This window comes from Leucopleurus acutus (genome assembly GCF_964270905.1).
Source record: "Leucopleurus acutus genome assembly, chromosome: 4".
NCBI lineage: Eukaryota > Metazoa > Chordata > Mammalia > Artiodactyla > Delphinidae > Leucopleurus > Leucopleurus acutus.
In genome coordinates, this window is record NC_139146.1 from 44935932 (window position 1) to 44954685 (window position 18754).

At 37.2% G+C, this 18754-nt stretch overlaps 2 protein-coding genes across 2 annotated transcripts in view; one reads left to right on the plus strand and one right to left on the minus strand.

Annotated features, from left to right (window-relative positions):
- Nucleotides 1-771: 771 nt before the first annotated feature.
- Nucleotides 772-12890, minus strand: DCAF16 (DDB1 and CUL4 associated factor 16). Its single transcript, XM_082838599.1, has 2 exons — nt 12740-12890; nt 772-3771 (listed from the first exon to the last, which is right to left on the minus strand). Exon 2 carries the CDS (start codon nt 3144-3146, stop codon nt 2496-2498), a length of 651 nt encoding a protein of 216 aa, XP_082694725.1. The 5' UTR covers nt 3147-3771; nt 12740-12890; the 3' UTR covers nt 772-2495.
- A 303-nt stretch (nt 12891-13193) lies between these two features.
- NCAPG (non-SMC condensin I complex subunit G) overlaps nt 13194-18754 on the plus strand; it is a gene marked incomplete at its 5' end in the record, with an annotated part of 46258 nt that continues 40697 nt past the window's right edge. The window contains 4 exons of the mRNA XM_082837571.1: nt 13194-13304; nt 14293-14496; nt 15009-15237; nt 16997-17142. Coding sequence (XP_082693697.1) covers nt 13194-13304; nt 14293-14496; nt 15009-15237; nt 16997-17142 — 690 coding nt within the window. The remainder of the gene's footprint in view (nt 13305-14292; nt 14497-15008; nt 15238-16996; nt 17143-18754) is intronic.

Here is an 18754-nt window from a genome sequence, read left to right on the forward strand (position 1 = left end):
TAGATGGATAGTTGTGACTGGAGTCTCAGCAAAATAATTCCCTAAAGGTGACCTAACATCTGCCCTCCTCCTGCCATGTCTAGATTTCTTCTGTTAGGAAGCTGATGGGCTTAAAAAAACATGTTTATGGTCTTCTGGGCTCAAGGTATCTGGACTGCTTCAAGAAAAAGAGACTATCTGCACCAAGACAGAACAATACCTTTAAATAACATTGATGTCTGTTGGTTTAGAAATTCTGTTTCCTTACTCTTTTGATACATATTTCTATAAATAGGGAATAAATTCATCCTTCTTTATCCTAATTATGGGGACGGCATTTAACCAAAGGCCCATGGAGGGAGAGTGTGAAAGTGGTAAATTCACCCCTAACCCCACACCATGGCGCACAAAAAGAAGTAAAGGCTTAAGGCTTATTTAGGTATCTATCAATCATTTTGTGCAACCTGGAATTACTTATATACAAACAAATGGGTTCAAATCTGGGTCTTGACTACATATCTGACACTTCCCTCTTCAAGTATGTTTCTTTTCTAGAGCTGCCAAGTCACCTCCTATCAGATACACTGTATCTCTATGGACTCTATTCAGCACTTGGTGAATGTTGAATATGCCTTAAGCAAAGCAGAATCTATTTCATTTGTGAAGAATAAATGACCATATTCTGTTCAGCATGTACAAAGCTGTTGGTTTATTCAGCTGGGAAGCTGGGGAAAGGCTTCCTTTGGGAATGAACAGCAAAAATGTGTTCATGAACAAGGCACTTTTACACACACACACACACACACACAGGAACATATGATGGTTACATAAACATCAACAGATTTTAATTTTTAGACCCCTCTACCTCTTCCCACCTTCCCCTAAAAAAAAAAAAAAAGAAAAAAAAGAAACAAAGAAAGAAACAGGTTTTTGTAACATTTTAAAAACCAACTTCATAGAACATCTACATAGGAACAGTTACTGATACATTCAGTTACACTAACATTATATGGTTTCAGTTCAGTAACAAGTTTTCCATTAACAAGTATTTTTTTCTACCTACTATAATTCCCTCCTTTTTCCTTAAGAGGAGACAACTAAGGTTCAGCAGAAACTACTCATTAGGTTATAAACATTCTCCTCTCTCCTTAAAGTTGCTATACATTTATAGAATTTGTGATTCCATTAATGCTTCAATTTTTTGATGCCACACTGTATACAGCACTTAATTATGGAGAACAGGAAAAAGCAAAACTAAAATAAGGAGAGATATATATCTTTAACAATCTGTTTTCTGATTCCCTTTAGATGCCCAGTCAACCAGGATCACACAAAGGTTTCACTCTTTATTGTAGGTGTGTGAAAAGACTTACTGGTCTCATGCATTTTATGTATGTTGATTTCTACGTTTTGACTCATCTAAATAAACACAGCAAGATTCATTTACAAGGGTACATATGCTTTCTATTCAGCCAGAAAAAAAAAATCTAAAGCTAGATGTAGGAAAACAATGATGCTAAAAAACTCTTCAACTTCAGACTGTATTAGGCTGAGAATTTCTGCAGTAAAGTTCCTGAAAAGTTTGCAATGGACATGGAAAGTGCATGAAGTACTGCTCCAGGGAACATCATACAGATGAAATACTTTAATCCACTAACATAAATGCTCTCTTAATTTTTTCCCATTGGTCTTTGGAATGGGTTTTATTTGCTCTTGACTAAGGTCTGGATGCCAAGATGCAGGAAATATAATTGCCTATGGAACAGGTGTCTGTTTAATCCCCAGGTATGATCTTATAAGCCACTTTAGCTAGAGACTGCCTGGTGGGAGCCTATAAAATGTTTATGCCGTAACTGCAGGTTCCATAATAGGTTTGGAGCAGTGTAGACTACTACTACACTACTGCACTCCCTCCCCCCAAAACAGGAACTCCTAAAGGGTGCCATATATAGGTCTACCAATATAAAAAGAGGGAGATAAATCCATATTCCCACCATTTTCTTTTATCTAGTTATTCAATTTAACTCAGCTACCTCCCTAGAAATGAGTATCAGAGAAAAGTATGCTCAGAAAGGTGTTACTGGGAGTAGCTAACTTACCACTTTCCACAATGGCTATTCTGAAAGTTGGGTAACAAATGGGGTAGTGGCCTCCTTTTCCTTCCCATTAATAATTAGGTATCTAGTTAAGTCCATTAGACAGGCAGAGCAAACTGCGGGGAGAACTAAGTGTGGAGAATAGTCAACTTATCTCTTGTAATAAGGTCCCTTTTGACTAATTCTCTACTGAAGTTCTCATTTTAACCACAGGGTCTTTCAAAGTGAATGCTCACAATGCACATCTTCTGTACTGGAGTTACAGGACTCTTGGGTATTATATTCAGTACTTGATCGTATTTTGGCATATCAGGACAGTTTGGTTGAGAGGATGTTTGTTAGTTCCTCAACTGTGGGCTGTGTAACTGTATTCCTTTCTCAACTGGCAACACGAGAGATATGAGAAGGAATGGTGGATCTTTATAGTGATGCAGTTAGGAGTTTGTTAACTGCCTTTTGGAAGTCAGTGTAGGAGTAAGTAGTGTTGATGGGTTCAGTGCGGGTCGTTTCCTTAACTGTTTTAGTTAACCAGCCACAGCAACAACCAGAAACACATGAATTAGGAATTTGTTTTAGGTACTCAGGTATGGGAGTGGCTCTACTCAATGTTCGGCTTAACTGTTTGGTGGCAAATTGCAGTGCCCCATTTAGAGTGGCATGATCTCTAGAAAGCCGGCTGGGACTCATAAGGGGCTTTTGAAAAGGTGGGACTCCACAAGAAGCTAGAGGAGGCCATTCAGGAATCGGTTCCAGTTTGGGTACACAATGGGAGCAATGGGAGAGTCTTAGTCCTATCTCTCGTAGTATATGGACTGGTGTGCTAGCATCCAAGAGTTTAGCATGATACAACCAGGAATTAGGATTTAAAGGTTTCCAAGTTGTAGAATATTTTAAAAGGCACTTAACCTGCCAGGCAAGACTCTCAAGAGGTGTTAGGTTGGGCACCACAGGGTCCTCTTCTTCAGAGGAATCCCACTCTTCCCCAGAACTCTCATTTAGGTAGTTAGCATTTTCTTCTTCCTCACTTTCTGATTCTGATAAGGGGTCAGGAGAGGGATTTCTAGGACCCATTAGAATAGAACAACAGTATAGAAAAAAAGGTAACAGAAAAAGGTAACAATCTAAGCCAGTAAAACACTAACACTGGCAAATAGAAGCAGAAGATGAGAAATCCTTTCAATAGGATTCATTTGTCTGTTTCTCAGTCTGTTACACACACACAGTATGCCTCTGGCTTGCACCACTGTGCAGTTCTTCAAGATTATGTTGTATATTCTTCACTTACAAAGAAGACAGCTCAGTTCTCAGGACCAGTTCAGTGTGTAAAATTTAGTCACTTACCAGTGGCACAGGTCAGAGTCTCTCCTTCAAATCCTGGCTACCCAAGAAGAGAAGGGGTCCTCATCTAGGCAAGCTGATTTTCTTAGCATGGTCTCAACTGGTTGTGAAATTATGAAGAGACACTTTGTGTACTCTTTTTTGCTGGCAGAGATATTATATCTATTTCATAATAAAAAGAAACTCAGTGGTCGCCTTCTTTGTCCGCTGGTGCAGCAACTTTTGCGCAGAGAGATGGTGGGACGAGGTGTCAAGGATCTGTCTGGTGTGCACGGATCTGATGTTTTCCATAGGTGGTGCAAATGTCCTTGGAAACTGGTGACTTAGTTGTTGGACTATCTGGAAAGGTAGCCTTAACCTGTGAATGAGAAGACTAGAGACATGATATTAAAGCCTGAAAGCACTGGGTAACATTATTATCCATCTAACTTCATAGACTATCCAAGCACATGGTGTTGAGCAAGAAGCCTTATCAGCTTTCCCATCTCTAGCACATAAGTTTAGGCAGAGTTTCCTACTGGGAATGGATCCTACCAAGACAAAATTGGGAAGAAGAACCTGGGGCCACTTTAATCTTTTGTTGGTACATATCTGGGCTAGTTTTTTTATCATGCAGTTCTAGCCCAGGAAAGAGCAGATCCCTTATGCTCCAAACTCCAAATAGGGAGCTATAAAAGATATCTTTTTTATCTTTAGAGGTGCTTGTTGGGATTACTTCTAGGGGACCTGTGCTGGTTGTAGAGCTGGTTGTAGAACTCTTGCTGGGACCCCAGAGGTTGTGGTGCTATGACCATACTCTACAGATAATGAGGGAAGATGGCAGGTATAAATCTTAATATAGCAGGAGTTAAAATGAATATAAACAGCTTAAACTGACAATTCAAAGGCAGACACTCAGACTGGATCAACCAAACAAAACAAGATTTAACAATATGCTGCTAACAAAAGATATTTTAAAGCAAAAAGAACCAAAAAAGGTCAAAGCTAAAAATATGAAAAAATATATATCAGGTAACTGTGGACCAGAACAAAGCTGGGACAGCAATCTTAATATCCAACAAGAAATATTTCAAGGCAAAAAAATATAAGGGACAAAGACTGATGATAATACTAGTAAAAGGAAAACAATGAAAGTGATACACTCATCATAAACATCTATGACCCTAAAGGCACATCCTCAAAATTTCTCTAGTAACAACTAATAGAACTGACAGGGGAATATAAGCAGGGATACAAGCATTCTGAAAAAGTTAAAATATTAATATACTTTAGGTATTATATTATTTAAGTATACAAAACTCTATACCAAACAGAACAGATATTAAGTACACACATACACACACACACACACACAAATAGTTCATGCATTAGGTTATAAAGTATAACTAGATTCCAAAGGGTCAATTTCATTTAGACTAAATTCTCTAACCATAATGCAATAAAAGTAGATATTAAAGGTTAGTTAAAAGTAATCCTGTTAGGAAACTAAATAGCTCATGAATCAATAAAATGGAAATCATAAAAGATATTAGATATAAAACTGAATAATAATATAACCTCACAAGCAAAAATTTGTGGGGTATGGCCAAACCAGTGCCTAGAAGAAATTTATAGCTTTAAATACACTGATGAGGAAACAAGGAAGTTTAAATACGCACAAGTTAAGCATTCAATTCAAGACAATGGAAAAGCGCAACAGCAAAATAAGCTGAAAGGAAATAATAAAGGCAAAAATTAAATAGTATATAAAAGAATAATAGAGTGATAAAACTGAAAGACGGTTTTCTGAAAATATGAATAAGAAAAACAAAACTGGTGAGAGTTATCAGGAAAGAGATTTTAAAATACCCCCCCAAAATTAAAAACATAATATATGCTAAAATGTGAAAACCTAGATAAAATGGCTAAATTCTAGAAGAATATAAAATACTAAAATTTGTACAGGAAGAAATAGATAACTTGAATAAAACAGACCAGTATTAAAGAAACTCAAAAGGTAACAACCTATTAAAAACACCAGGTGCAAATGGTTTTATAAGAGAGTTCCACTAAACTTCCAAGGAAATTAATACATATTTTATATAAATTGTTCCAGAAAAAAGAAAAATAGCATAAAACTCCTTTTATGAGGATAATAAAATATTAATTCCAAATCTAGAGATGAAGCAAATAAGAAAGGCTCATTTCACTTGCAAAAATTTCAAATATTACCTAACAAAATGTAATAGTGTATTAAAGAAAAAAAGAATGTCACAATCATATAGAGCTTATCGTAGGAAAGCAAGAATATCTCAACTTCATAAAATTTATAAATATAAGTCACTACAGCAATAAAATAGATAATTTTATTAACTATGGACATTTAACCGTTCTTGGTTCTTGATCAACACCTATTTATGTTTTAAAAAACAAAATGCTCTTACCAAACTAGGAAGAGAAAGTTACTTTCTCAACAAGGTAAAAATTATCTATGAAAAACTTTCAGCAAATATTCTAAATGAGAAACTTCAGATATATTCCCTTTAAAAATGAAATTAGGGAATTCCCTGGTGGTGCAGTCGTTAGGAATCCGCCTCTCAATGCAAGGGACAAGGGTTCTATCTGTGGTCCAGGAAGATCCCACATGCCGCGGAGCAACTTAGCCCGTGCGCCATGACAACTGAGCCTGAGCTCTAGAGCCCGCGCGCCTAGAGCCCGTGCTCCACAAGGAAGAATAGCCCCCGTTCGCCACAACTAGAGAAAGCCTGAGCGCAGCAACAAAGACCCAACGCAGCCAAAAATAAATAAATTAATTAAAAAAAAGAAATTAGATAAGGATGTAAGGACTGATATTGTGTAACAAAGTACCAGTGTAACAAAGTACCAAAGTCCTAATCAATGTTTTTTTTAAAAAAGGTGTGAGAACTGGAAAAAAGATATAAAACTACTAATTTACAGATGATATGGTCATCTAACATTAAAAAAAGCCTAACTTATAAACTATTAGAGCTAATAAAAGAGTTCAACAAAGTTCCTGGATCTGAGATTAACCTATGACTATTCATTAATTTATTTATATAGCTCTTAAAATTTTCCAGGTACTATTCTAGGAACTGCACAAATGTTAACTCATTTAAAATTCTCCTAACAATCCTATAAGATAGGTACTTTTATTGACCCCATTTTATACATGAGGCTTAAGCTACCTGTCCAAGGTCATATATCTACTAAGTGATAGAATCAGGATTTGACCCCAGGCACTCTTAACACCAGCAATACTAACCATGAAATGTATTACATACATCACTTGCACAATAGGGGCAAAATAAAAAACCTATAAAGGATTTAAGAACTAATCAATAATATGCGAGACCTCTATGAAGAAGACTGTAAAATTCTAATGAAGGACATAGATGATTTAAAATAGACAGACATTCCATGCTCTTGGATGGAACAATGAATATTATAAAGAACTTTTTTCCAAATTAATTTGTACAATTCCAATATGTTAAGAATAAAATTCCACATATAGCTAAACAAACTATTTAAGCACAAGAGTAAAGTAAATATCATGGCCTACAAGATATTAACACATATTATTACACATGTTACAGAAGCCACAGAAATTAAAGTAGGGTGGTTAGTATAAGAACAAATAGTCCAATGGAACAAAGCTCAGAAATAGAGCCACATAAGACTTAAGAATGTAGTATACAGTAAAGTTGGCACATAAATCAAGGGGGAATGAATGCATTTAGTATATAGTAATATTGGTAAAAACTGGCTCATTACATGAAGAAAAATAAAACTGTATAACTATATAATGCCACATACAAAGGAGGACTCATGACAGGTTAAAGACCTAAATGAGAATTGTAAAACTATATAGTTAATAGAATATAATGCAGGAGAATATCTTTGTGACTTAGGGCCAGAGAAGCACTTCTTAAAAAAACATAATGCACAAGACCAAAATACGATGAATTCAATCACATCAAAATTAGTATTTTTGGATTGAACTAAACACATCAAGAACAAAGTTAACTACAAATCAACAGCAACCAAAAAGGTAGCAGTCTCAATAAAGAAATGGACAAAGGACAAAAATATCCAATTTACAGAAGAGAAAATCCACAGGCCATTAACTATATGATGAGTAAATAGATATCACATTATTCTATTATTTTGGTAAAAATCAGAAAGCTGGAAAAAGCCAAGTGTTCGTGAGGGGACTAAAGGAACTCCCTTAGAAACCAGCACTACTGGTGGGATTACAGACTGGGGTAACCTTTCTGAAGAGCAATCTGGCAGCACTACTTAGTCAAACTATTTGCACAACTCATGATGTAGGAATTCCACTCTTGGGTATATATAGCAGAGAAATTCTCCATAAGACCAACATGTACTCTGGGGAGTCATCTTTGATGGTAAAGAAATAGAAGCATTCCAGGCTTCCATTACTGGAGGAGTGGATAGGTTAACATGTGTTAAAAGCACATTAGAAGTATACATAGCAACGTGGATGGACTAAAGGCATAGGTCTGAACGAAAAAAGCAAAACCAAAATATCAAGATCCCACTCATGCCATCATGTAGGAATGATTTCCAAAATGAAAGTTAGCAAACATCTCTAGTTTCAAATACACACTGAAGTGGATATGGTCTGGCTTCGTGTCGGTACTATTCCTCTAAAAAACATTTCTCTGGCTTCTACTCATTCTTTATCTAATTTAGTTCTCTGCAGTGTCTGGCACGTATTAGGGGCTTAGCAAATTTTTTGGAAAAATTAATGAGAGAATGATGAAGGCCTGCTGTAAGTAACTATACAAGCATGTTTCACTTTTATTCTAGGGAGACAAAAATTCCTAAATTATATTCAGGTGATTTGGTAGTATGTTGTACAAAGACAAATGAAATAATTTTTTTAAACAAGATCAACAAAGATAATGCTACTAAAGCAACATAAAGGTCACGGCTTATAACTTCATCTTTAAGAACATGAGTGCAAATACTTTAAAAGGTTTATAATATTATTACCTACTTCAATCTGAAAACAAAAGGAAAATTTAAAACATACCGTATTTTATTGAGACAGGTGTTAACTTTTTTAAAAAAACTAATTAATTATTTATTTTTGGTTGTGTTGGGTCTTTGTTGCTGCACCCGGGCTTTCTTCAGTGTGGCGAGCGGGGGCTACTCTTCGGTGTGGTGCGTGGGCTTCTCATTGTGGTGGCTTCTCTTGTTGCGGAGCACGGGGTCAGTAGTTGTGGCTCCCGGGCTCTAGAGCACAGGCTCAGTAGTTGTGGCGCACGGGCTCGTTGCTCCGCGGCATGTGTGATCTTCCCGGACCAGGGCTCGAACCTGTGTCCCCTGCATTGGCAGGCGGATTCTTAACCACTGCACCACCAGGGAAGTCCCCAGGGGTTAGCTTTTAATTCTTCTGTCCTCTTATATTTTTACTATTTTCATTTCAACCAGATTCCATTTGCATGATTATTGATTGGCTATACTTCAGTAATTATGTTGCTCAAAGCATTCTTTAAAAGGCTCACCCTACTTTTTTTTGTTAAGCAAAAATAAAACAAAGTTTCTTTGAAGGCATATGTAAATTCTAGAGTGAACCCATCACTGTTACCTCTTTACATTCCATGAGTAATAATACCCTCATATCAAAAGTGAATTAACCACTTACTCTGTACACTCCCATGCATAATTTACTTTGAAAGAACCATTTTTCTGTAATTTCAGAACTAAATAGCCTTACCATACGAATTAGTTAGTTTGCTTAGTTTAGTTGCTACAGTGTGTTCTTTTCCCTATAGCATTTAGAGAAAAAGTCAAGACACAGGTAACCTAAAGGCAGTGAGTTTAAGCTTAATATAGCATCTTTTTTTTTTTACCAGTTTTATCGAGGTATAATTAACAAATTACATATATTTAACATGTACAATGTGATGCTTTGATATACGTATTCACTGTGAAATGGTTACACAATCAAGCTAATTAACATACCCATCACCTCACAGTTACTATATGTGTTTTTTTTGCATGTGATGATAACACTCGAGATCTATTCTCAGCAAATTTCAAGTATACATGATCAACTATAGTCATTATGATGTACATTAGGTCTCCAGAAAGTCTGTATGCTTTGATATCTATTTCCTCCACCCGCTAGCCACTGATAACTCCCATTCTACTCTTTATTACTATGAGTTCAACTTTTTAAGATTCCACATATAAGTGGGATCATACAGTATTTGTCTTTCTGTGTCTGGTTTATTTCACATGGCAGAATGTCCTCCAGGTTGACCCATGTTGTTGTAAGTTGCAGGATTTCCTTCTTTTTAAAGACTTAATTGTGTATGTATATAAATGTCACATCTTCTTTATTCATTCATTCATTGATGGACACTTAGATTATTTCCATATCTTGGTTCCAATCTTAACCAAGGTTAAGATGTGAATAATGCTGCAATAAACATGGGAATGCAGATATATCTTTGAGATAGTAATTTTATCCTTTGAATATATACCAAGAAGGGGGATTGCTGGATCATATGATAGCTCTATTTTTACTTTTTTGAGGAACCTCCATATTGTTTCCCACCAATGTGTTTAAGGGTCCTAATCCTCACCAACACTTGTTATCTTCTGACTTTTTGATAACAGCCATCCTGACAGGTGTGAAGTGATACCTTATTGTGGTTGTGATTTGCATTTCCCTGATGATAAGTGATGTTGAGCTCCTTTTCATATACATGTTGGCCATTTGTAGGTGTTCTCTGGAAAAATGTCTATTCAGGTCCTTTGCTCATTTTTAAAGCAGGTTATTATTAATTTTTTTGCTACTGAATTATATGAGTCCTTATATATTTTTGATATTAACATCTTACAGGATATATGGCTTGAAAATATTTTCTTCCATTCCAAAGGCTGCCATTTTTGTAATCTAGTATCTTTTTTTTTAACTTTTCAGATAATGTTCCAAAAATACTGAACAAAAACATGTTATTAATCCCCCCTGCCCAAGATGGTCAAAATATACTTAGGCTGACCTCTGGTGGCCAGATGCCTCATCCCTCAGTAACGACAAAATGGTATGAAGTCACCTCTCATTTGTGGGTAACCAAATAAAATATGGTAAATGAAATAATATTGTTAGAAATTTCACAGTTAAACAAAGCAACAAAGGTAGCAGGCACCCAAAGCATAAGGAGAGCTGAGCAATTAAAGGCCACAAAATAAGAAAAATTTCTCCAAATATTAGTTTGTTCTAACTTTTAGTTCACCAGTTGATTTTACATGAAAAACAAATGGTATATTCAGTGGTTCCCAAAGTAAGAATAGTTCTACACTATCTAATACTGTAGTCACTAGCCCCATGTTTATTGAGCAGTTTGAAATGTAGCTAGTGTAAAATAATTCCCAATTCCAAAGACTTAATAGGAAAAAAAAGAATGTAAATTATCTCATCAATATAATTTATGTTGAGTACATGTTGAAATGATACTTTGGATATAGCTGGTTAAAAAATTAATGCCCGTTCTAGGTTTCTTTCACCACAGCTGTCTAGGTATTCTACATTTTAGCTATAGTGAGATTATAAATGTTATCGACTATATTCCATGCACTCTTAAACCTCTGCTTTCCCTCTAGCTGATTAACCTAAAATACCCACCCCTCTTGCCTTTTCAGAAATTAGACATTTTGATAATTTTGAAATTATGGGCAACCCAATATTTACTATTGCTGCTACCATATTTACTATTTTAACTAGCATTTGAATACCTGCAATGTTTCAGGAATTAGGACTATGAAGAGAATAGATGAATAAATTATGGCATGCTCATACAATAGAATTCTAGAGCAACCTATATGTACCTCAGTTTCCTCTTCTTAAAAAGACGGAAAGAATTTACAAGGGTTGTGCCTAAGGATTAAATGAAGTAAAGTGCTTAGAACAGTGTCTTGGCATATAAGGTGATGAAATAAAATTCATACTTTATGGCAAGACAAGAAAAATTTAAACATAAAATTTTTCTCTGCCTGTTTTGGGCCTCCTCCCTCCCCTTTAGTGTGTGTTGTGTATCTGCACTAACCAAACCTCCTTAGGAGATAACCTTCCTTCTTAATCTTGTAAGGAGTCAAGATGACCCATGACCTACTACTCTTTGTAACTATAGATCTGGATTGTGTAAACTGTCAATAATACGTCATTTGACGTATAACCCTTTGTCTCAAAAACATATATTACTGGGCTTCCCTGGTGGCGCAGTGGTTGAGAGTCCGCCTGCCGATGCAGGGGACACGGGTTCGTGCCCCGGTCCGGGAAGATCCCACATGCCGCGGAGCGGTTGGGCCCGTAAGCCATGGCGGCTGAGCCTGCGCGTCCGGCGCCTGTGCTCCACAACGGGAGAGGCCACAACAGTGAGAGGCCCGCGTACCGCAAAAACAAAAAAAAACAAAAAATCCCCCATATATTACTGTGCTTAAGACCTCAAAAGGGCAGGACAGTCCTGAGCTTCCTGAAAGATTGTCTCACAGGTTATAACCCTCAGGTTGGCTTGAATAAAATTCTCCATTTCTTTCCTAGATCAACCATTGGTTAATTTTTCCTCGACAATGGATGGGTCCAAAAGGTGTTGTTATGGTTATGAAAATATCAATATGAATAAACCTCAAAAATAATACTGAGTGAAAAAAGCAAGTTGCATACATAGGATCATTCATATAATGTTAGAACATGAAAACAATACAAGATACTTATTCAGAGATTTATTCAGATATCATTAATACATAAAAATTAACAGTAAGTTCAGAAAATCCATTGCTGCTAGGGAGGAAAGGTAGTTCAACAGGAAAAAAGGCGTACAGGCTGCTTTGTAATCTATTTCTTTAGATGTTAATAATTGTCTCAAATAATTCCATTAAAGAACAGTTTAACTAAAGACTTAGTTCCTGCCGGAAGGCACTCCAAATTTCTTTATCTTACCATTACCCTAAACTCTTTTTCCATTCTGTGTTGAAAACATTGCCGTTATGCACCTCTGTAAACAGGCCTCGAAAGCCGGTACATCTAGAACAAGCTGTACCTAAATTAACCCGTGCCTCTCTTCCCATACTGCCTTACACGTTTGCAGACTCTCCACCAGACGCGGACCTAAGGCTTAAAAATACTGCGGCCCGCCTCCATCTGGAGACCTCGGAACATCCTCCCTTCCAGTAGAAACCAGGCCGCCGCCCAGCACTCCCTAGCTCTCCCTTCTTGACGGATCTCCGAACGAATCCCTCCTCCCCTTCAGCGGGGGCAGGGATTCGTCCCCTCAGCAGATTCCCTTTCTCACCCAAGAAGGATCCGTTCTTCTTCCTCGCCTCACTCCCAGCCTCAAGACACGACTAAGCCTGGCGCCACCAGCTCTGATCCAACAGTCACTCCGCCGTAAGGCTCGCACTCCGGTGGATACCACTTCCGGGAGCGCCAACTCCTCCTCCTCTTAGAAACGCCACTTCCCACTCGGAAAACGGTTTAAAAGACCCTAAGCGCAAGCGCCCCATCGGTGGGGTTGAGGGGGGTGGTCCCATCTCTTCCCACTCTCGCCGCTCTAAACTCTCGCGATAGTCTCGCGTATTTCCTTCTCCCGCGGGAGTTATTTGAACGCTTTGGCGGTTACCACGCCCTCGGCTGTCGGCCGCCTGCAGACTGGAGACTGAAGCGTACCTGTGGAGTCCCTGACCGTGGTCAGTCGGTCAGCTGAAGCCGAGCGCTGACAGGCTTCGTCAGGACAGGGTCCCGGCGCCATGGGGGCGGAGAAGAGGCTGCTGCCGATTAAGGAGGCCTTCCAGCTGGCGCAGCAGCCGCACCAGAACCAGGCGAAGCTGGTGGTGGCGCTGAGCCGCACCTACCACTCGGTAAGCGATGCGGCCCGCGGCACCGGGCCCCCGCCCCTCCCTTCCCCGGCTCGGCCTGGCCTCTCCCGGGGGCTTCCCGCGACCTTCCCGACTCCGCGCACCAAGACTTCAACCTCCTTAACTTTCACGACCTGGTTCGGAGAGGCAAACCCTCCCCTCCCCCCCGCCTCTTCCCAGCGGCCTCCGGCGCGGACCGTTAATCCACTGGCGGTGAACTTGGAGAAGAGTTTGCGCGTACCGTGGCGACCGGGCATCTAGTGTAGGGCCGCAGCGTGGATCCTGAACGCGGTGTTGTCCCTCAGATCACCGCCCACATTTAATTACGTAAACCTCGCCCCACTGTTAAATTGTATCAAATCACCAATTAGCAAATTAATCGTTAGGACTTGGCTCTTCTTAGTCATGTAAATACTGTTTGTTTCGTTTTTAAATGAAACTTCAAGAAGAATAGGACCATGAATTTACTGTTTGTTTCGTTTTTAAATGAAACCTCAAGAAGAATAGGACCATGAATTTCGGGAGAATAAATTATCTTGAGGTCCGAGAAAAATTGTAAGTCAGTATAGGGCTTGAGGATATGAGGTAGGATGTGAGTTATATCAAAAGGAAATTGCTGTGTAATATTAAGGGTAATACGGTAAAATGCAAACGCTGTGGTTGATTTTGGGTTGTTCATGAAGAAGCAGATTTTTACTAAACTGGTACCAAGGCATCATATTGAGAATTCAAGGGTGTTAAAAAAAAAAAATCAGAGGAGTCCTTTCACTGTCAAAATTCATGTTTGTTTTCTTCCTGGGAGAAATAAGTTTCTCTGGAGAGAAATTAGTGCAAATTTATTTCCCCTTTGATGGTTTGGATAATTGAGAGTTTACTAAATAATGATTTTAGTTTGTTTGCGTTAGGGCTGGTGTTTTCAGTGTCTTAGAGTAATGTTGAGAAAAAAGGATTTTATCCCTGCAGTTTGTGAAGGGTTTCTTTTCTCTTTCAGGTGGATGACAAAACAGGTTTTTATGAGGAGTTTGTTAATTACCTTAAATATGCTATGGTGGTCTATAAACGAGAACCAGCTGTGGAGAGGATAATAGAATTTGCAGCAAAGTTTGTTACTTCATTTCACCAATCAGATATGGAAGATGATGAAGAAGAGGAAGATGGTGGCATTTTAAATTATTTGTTTACTTTTCTATTAAAGGTATACGAAAACTAGAATTTCGAGGGAATATTGTAGAAAATTTTACTATTTTAAAAGGGCCATGGGAGTTTGTATATCTTAGAGAATGAATATCTGGTAATTGAGAAAATGTCTGAACGAATCTGCCTTTTATAGGAAATATTAGAACTGTCATTAAGATTAAAAAGTGAACTTTTAAAAACTCCAGCATTAAATTTTTAATGACCATTCTAAACCAGTTCTTACATACATTTGTTTGAAATGGGTTCTCTAGTTCAAAAGTAAAGAGTTCCTCCGAAGAGGAATATGCTCTTGTAATTTAGCAGATACTTTAGACTGTGTATTTTGAGACTTTTATGTTATGTAATGTGTATTTAGCATGTATATATGGATCAAGGTAGCATTATAGTTTTTCTGCAAGGAATGAATTATTGCTATAAATTCTTGAATTCTAAACATAGAATTCAAATGGTATGTCATTATTTAGTAATGGTATGTGACTTGGAATAAATTTTGTTTTGTTTCTGTTTTAGTCTCATGAAGCAAACAGCAATGCAGTTAGATTTAGAGTGTGCCAGCTCATAAACAAGCTCTTGGGAAATATGCCAGAAAATGCCCAGATTGATGATGATTTGTTTGATAAAATTAATGAAGCCATGCTTATTAGATTGAAAGATAAAATTCCAAATGTAAGGATACAGGCAGTTCTTGCTCTTTCACGCCTTCAGGATCCCAAAGATGATGAATGCCTGGTGGTTAATGGTATGTATAGCTCCTTAAATCCTTTTTCAGTTTCACTGACTTTGTTAAATTCTCAGCAGATGAATTTTCTTATTATGAAATATTATGGAAGAGCATAGTTTATATATACACACACACATACATGTATGTAAAAATATATGATTAAAAAAAATACCCAAGTAGCCACCATCCAACCTAAAAATAAATAGAGCATCATCAATACCTCTGAAGCCTATCTTATGTCCCTTTCTAGTTATATTACTCTCCCTCTGAATTAACGAATATCTTGAATTTTGGGTTCCCTTTTGTTTGTTTGTTTAAACAGTTAACCACATGTATATACTTCTAAATAATGTTTAAGTTTTGCGTATCATTTTGTATGTTTTGTGGATCATACTATATTTTTCTGTGCTCTCAACATTATTTCTCATTGTAACATTCATCCATGTTGATACATTACTGATATACTGTTCTATTGTATGAATGTAAGACAATTTTATTGTTTCTATTATTGATGGACCTTCTAGTTGTTTCCAGTTATTTTCCTCTTAAAATACAGTGTCGTTGCTATGAACTTTCTTACACAGTACATGGCTTCTGGTGCACAGTTTTTCTAGGATATGTACCTAAGGGTGGACTTGTTGGGATATGTGCATTCAGCTTTATTAGATGAGGTACAAGTGTTCTACAAAACATTTATCAATTTATATTTCCAATAACAGTGCATAAACTTGTTCATTGAGCCATATCCTCTCTAGTGTTTGGTACTGTCAGATTTTTAAATTTTTGTTAATCAGGTTGTGTGTATCATATGTCATTGTTATGCATCTTTTCATATATTTAGCAGCCAATTTTGTTTCTTCTGTATAATGCCTATTAACGTGTTCTCATTTTTCTATTGGTTTGTCTTATTAATTGGGGTTCTTTATATATTCTGAAGGGAAATCCTTGGGTTATATGAATTGTTAGATCTTCCTGCTTTCGATGGATTATTTCACTGTCTTCACTATGTCTTTTTTGGGGCAGAAATTCCTAATGTCAGAATTACCAGTCTCTTCCTGTATGATTTGCACTTTCTTTTATTTAAGAAATCTTTCTCTACCTCTGGGCTCATAAAGATAGTCATATTCCAGTTTTCCATATATGCCTAGGTTTATTTTGGGAACTCTTCTGGTTTGTTTTTCTCTTTGTCCCTGTTACTACCTTTATAATTTTGATAACTGGTGGTAGTTGGTATTTTTTGGTGTTAAATGAGGGGCATAATAATATGTGAAACATATATGTTTAGTAGTCAACATATACTTGATTATAAAGCATGGGAAAATCTGAGAAATAGAGGTGAATAAATATTTAAATACAGGAAATGAGTTTTGTTCAATGATAAGATCAGAAGTTATTTCTTTTTAGGATTCATTAAAAATCAAAATACTGAGCTCTTTATAAAGCCATATCCGTTTAAAATAAACTGGCTTCCATCCTAGACTTGTTTCTAAATCTTAAAGAGTAGCAAAGACATAATCTGAATGATGGATTTTCCATGATCTTTAGGGTTATTTATTTTCAGTTTTAGCCTTCCTGCCTAGTCCATTGACTAATTTCTAATTCTGTCCTTTTTAAGGGATGTTGGCAGAAAAAAATCTTCAGCTAAAATTAAATGTGTAAGACTAAAAAATGATTTTTATCATTTTAAAGATTAAATATCAAAATGTGGGTTATCTATGACTATGGCTAACTAAATAATATGTTGTTAGCGTACTAAAATGTATTGCTCTATTTTTAGCATATGCTACTTTGATTGAAAATGATTCAAATCCAGAAGTTAGGCGGGCAGTGTTATCATGTATTGCGCCATCAGCAAAGACTTTGCCAAAAATTGTAGGGCGCACCAAGGATGTGAAAGAGGCTGTCAGAAAGCTGGCTTATCAGGTAAATAAGTCCAATATCTTATATAGACATGTTCTTAAAAGACAAGAAGCTGTATTCTTAAAATACTTTTTTTTTAAACATCTTTATTGGAGTATAATTGCTTGACAATGGTGTGTTAGTTTCTGCTTTATAACAAAGTGAATCAGTTATACATATACATATGTTCCCATATCTCTTCCCTCTTGTGTCTCCCTCCCTCCCACCCTCCCTATCCCACCCCTCTAGGTGGTCACAAAGCACCGAGTTGATCTCCCTGTGCTATGCGGCTGCTTCCCACTAGCTATCTATTTTACATTTGGTAGTGTATATATGTCCATGCCACACTCTCGCTTTGTCACAGCTTACCCTTCCCCATCCCCATATCCTCAAGTCCATTCTCTAGTAGGTCTGTGTCTTTATTCCTCTCTTACCCCTAGGTTCTTCATGACATTTTCTTTTTCTTAAGTTCCATATATATATGTCAACATACGGTATCTGTCTTTCTCCCTCTGACTTACTTCACTCTGTATGACAGACTCTACGTCCATCCACCTCATTACAAATCACTCAATTCCATTTCTTTTTATGGTTGAGTAATATTCCATTGTATACATGTGCCACATCATCTTTGTGCATACATCCGATAATGGACACTTAGGTTGTTTCCATCTCCTGGCTGTTGTAAGTAGAGCTGCAATGAACATTTTGGTACATGACTCTTTTTGAATTATGGTTTTCTCAGGGTATATGCCCAGTAGTGGGATTGCTGGGTCATATGGTAGTTCTATTTGTAGTTTTTTAAGAAACCTCCATACTGTTCTCCACAGTGGCTGTACCAATTCACATTCCCACCAGCAGTGCAAGAGTGTTCCCTTTTCTCCACACCCTCTCCAGCATTTATTGTTTCTAGATTTTTTGATGATGGCCATTCTGACTGGTGTGAGATGATATCTCATTGTAGTTTTGATTTGCATTTCTCTAATGATTAATGATGTTGAGCATTCTTTCATGTGTTTGTTGGCAATCTGTATATCTTCTTTGGAGAAATGTCTGTTTCGGTTTTCCGCCCATTTTTGGATTGGGTTGTTTGTTTTTTTGTTATTGAGCAGCATGAGCTGCTTGTAAATTTTGGAGATTAATCCTTTGTCAGTTGCTTCATTTGCAAATATTTTCTCCCATTCTGAGGGTTGTCTTTTCATCTTGTTTACGGTTTCCTTTGCTGTGCAAAAGCTTTGAAGTTTCATTAGGTCCCATTTGTTTGTTTTTGTTTTTATTTCCATTTCCTAGGAGGTGGGTCAAAAAGGATCTTGCTGTGATTTATGTCATAGAGTGTTCTGCCTATGTTTTCCTCTAAGGGTTTTATAGTGTCTGGCCTTATGTTTAGGTCTTTAATCCATTTTGAGCTTATTTTTGTGTATGGTGTTAGGGAGTGTTCTAATCTCATACTTTTACGTGTACCTGTCCATTTTTCTCAGCACCACTTATTGAAGAGGCTGTCCTTTCTCCACTGTACATTCCTGCCTTCTTTATCAAAGACAAGGTGACCATATGTGTGTGGGTTTATTTCTGGGCTTTCTATCCTGTTACATTGATCTATCTTTCTGTTTCTGTGCCAGTACCATACTGTCTTGAT

What these genes read in the sequence shown, in the direction of transcription:
- DCAF16 (XM_082838599.1), bottom strand. Translation starts at nt 3,146, where the DNA reads ATGGGTCCTAGAAATCCCTCTCCTGACCCCTTATCAGAATCAGAAAGT.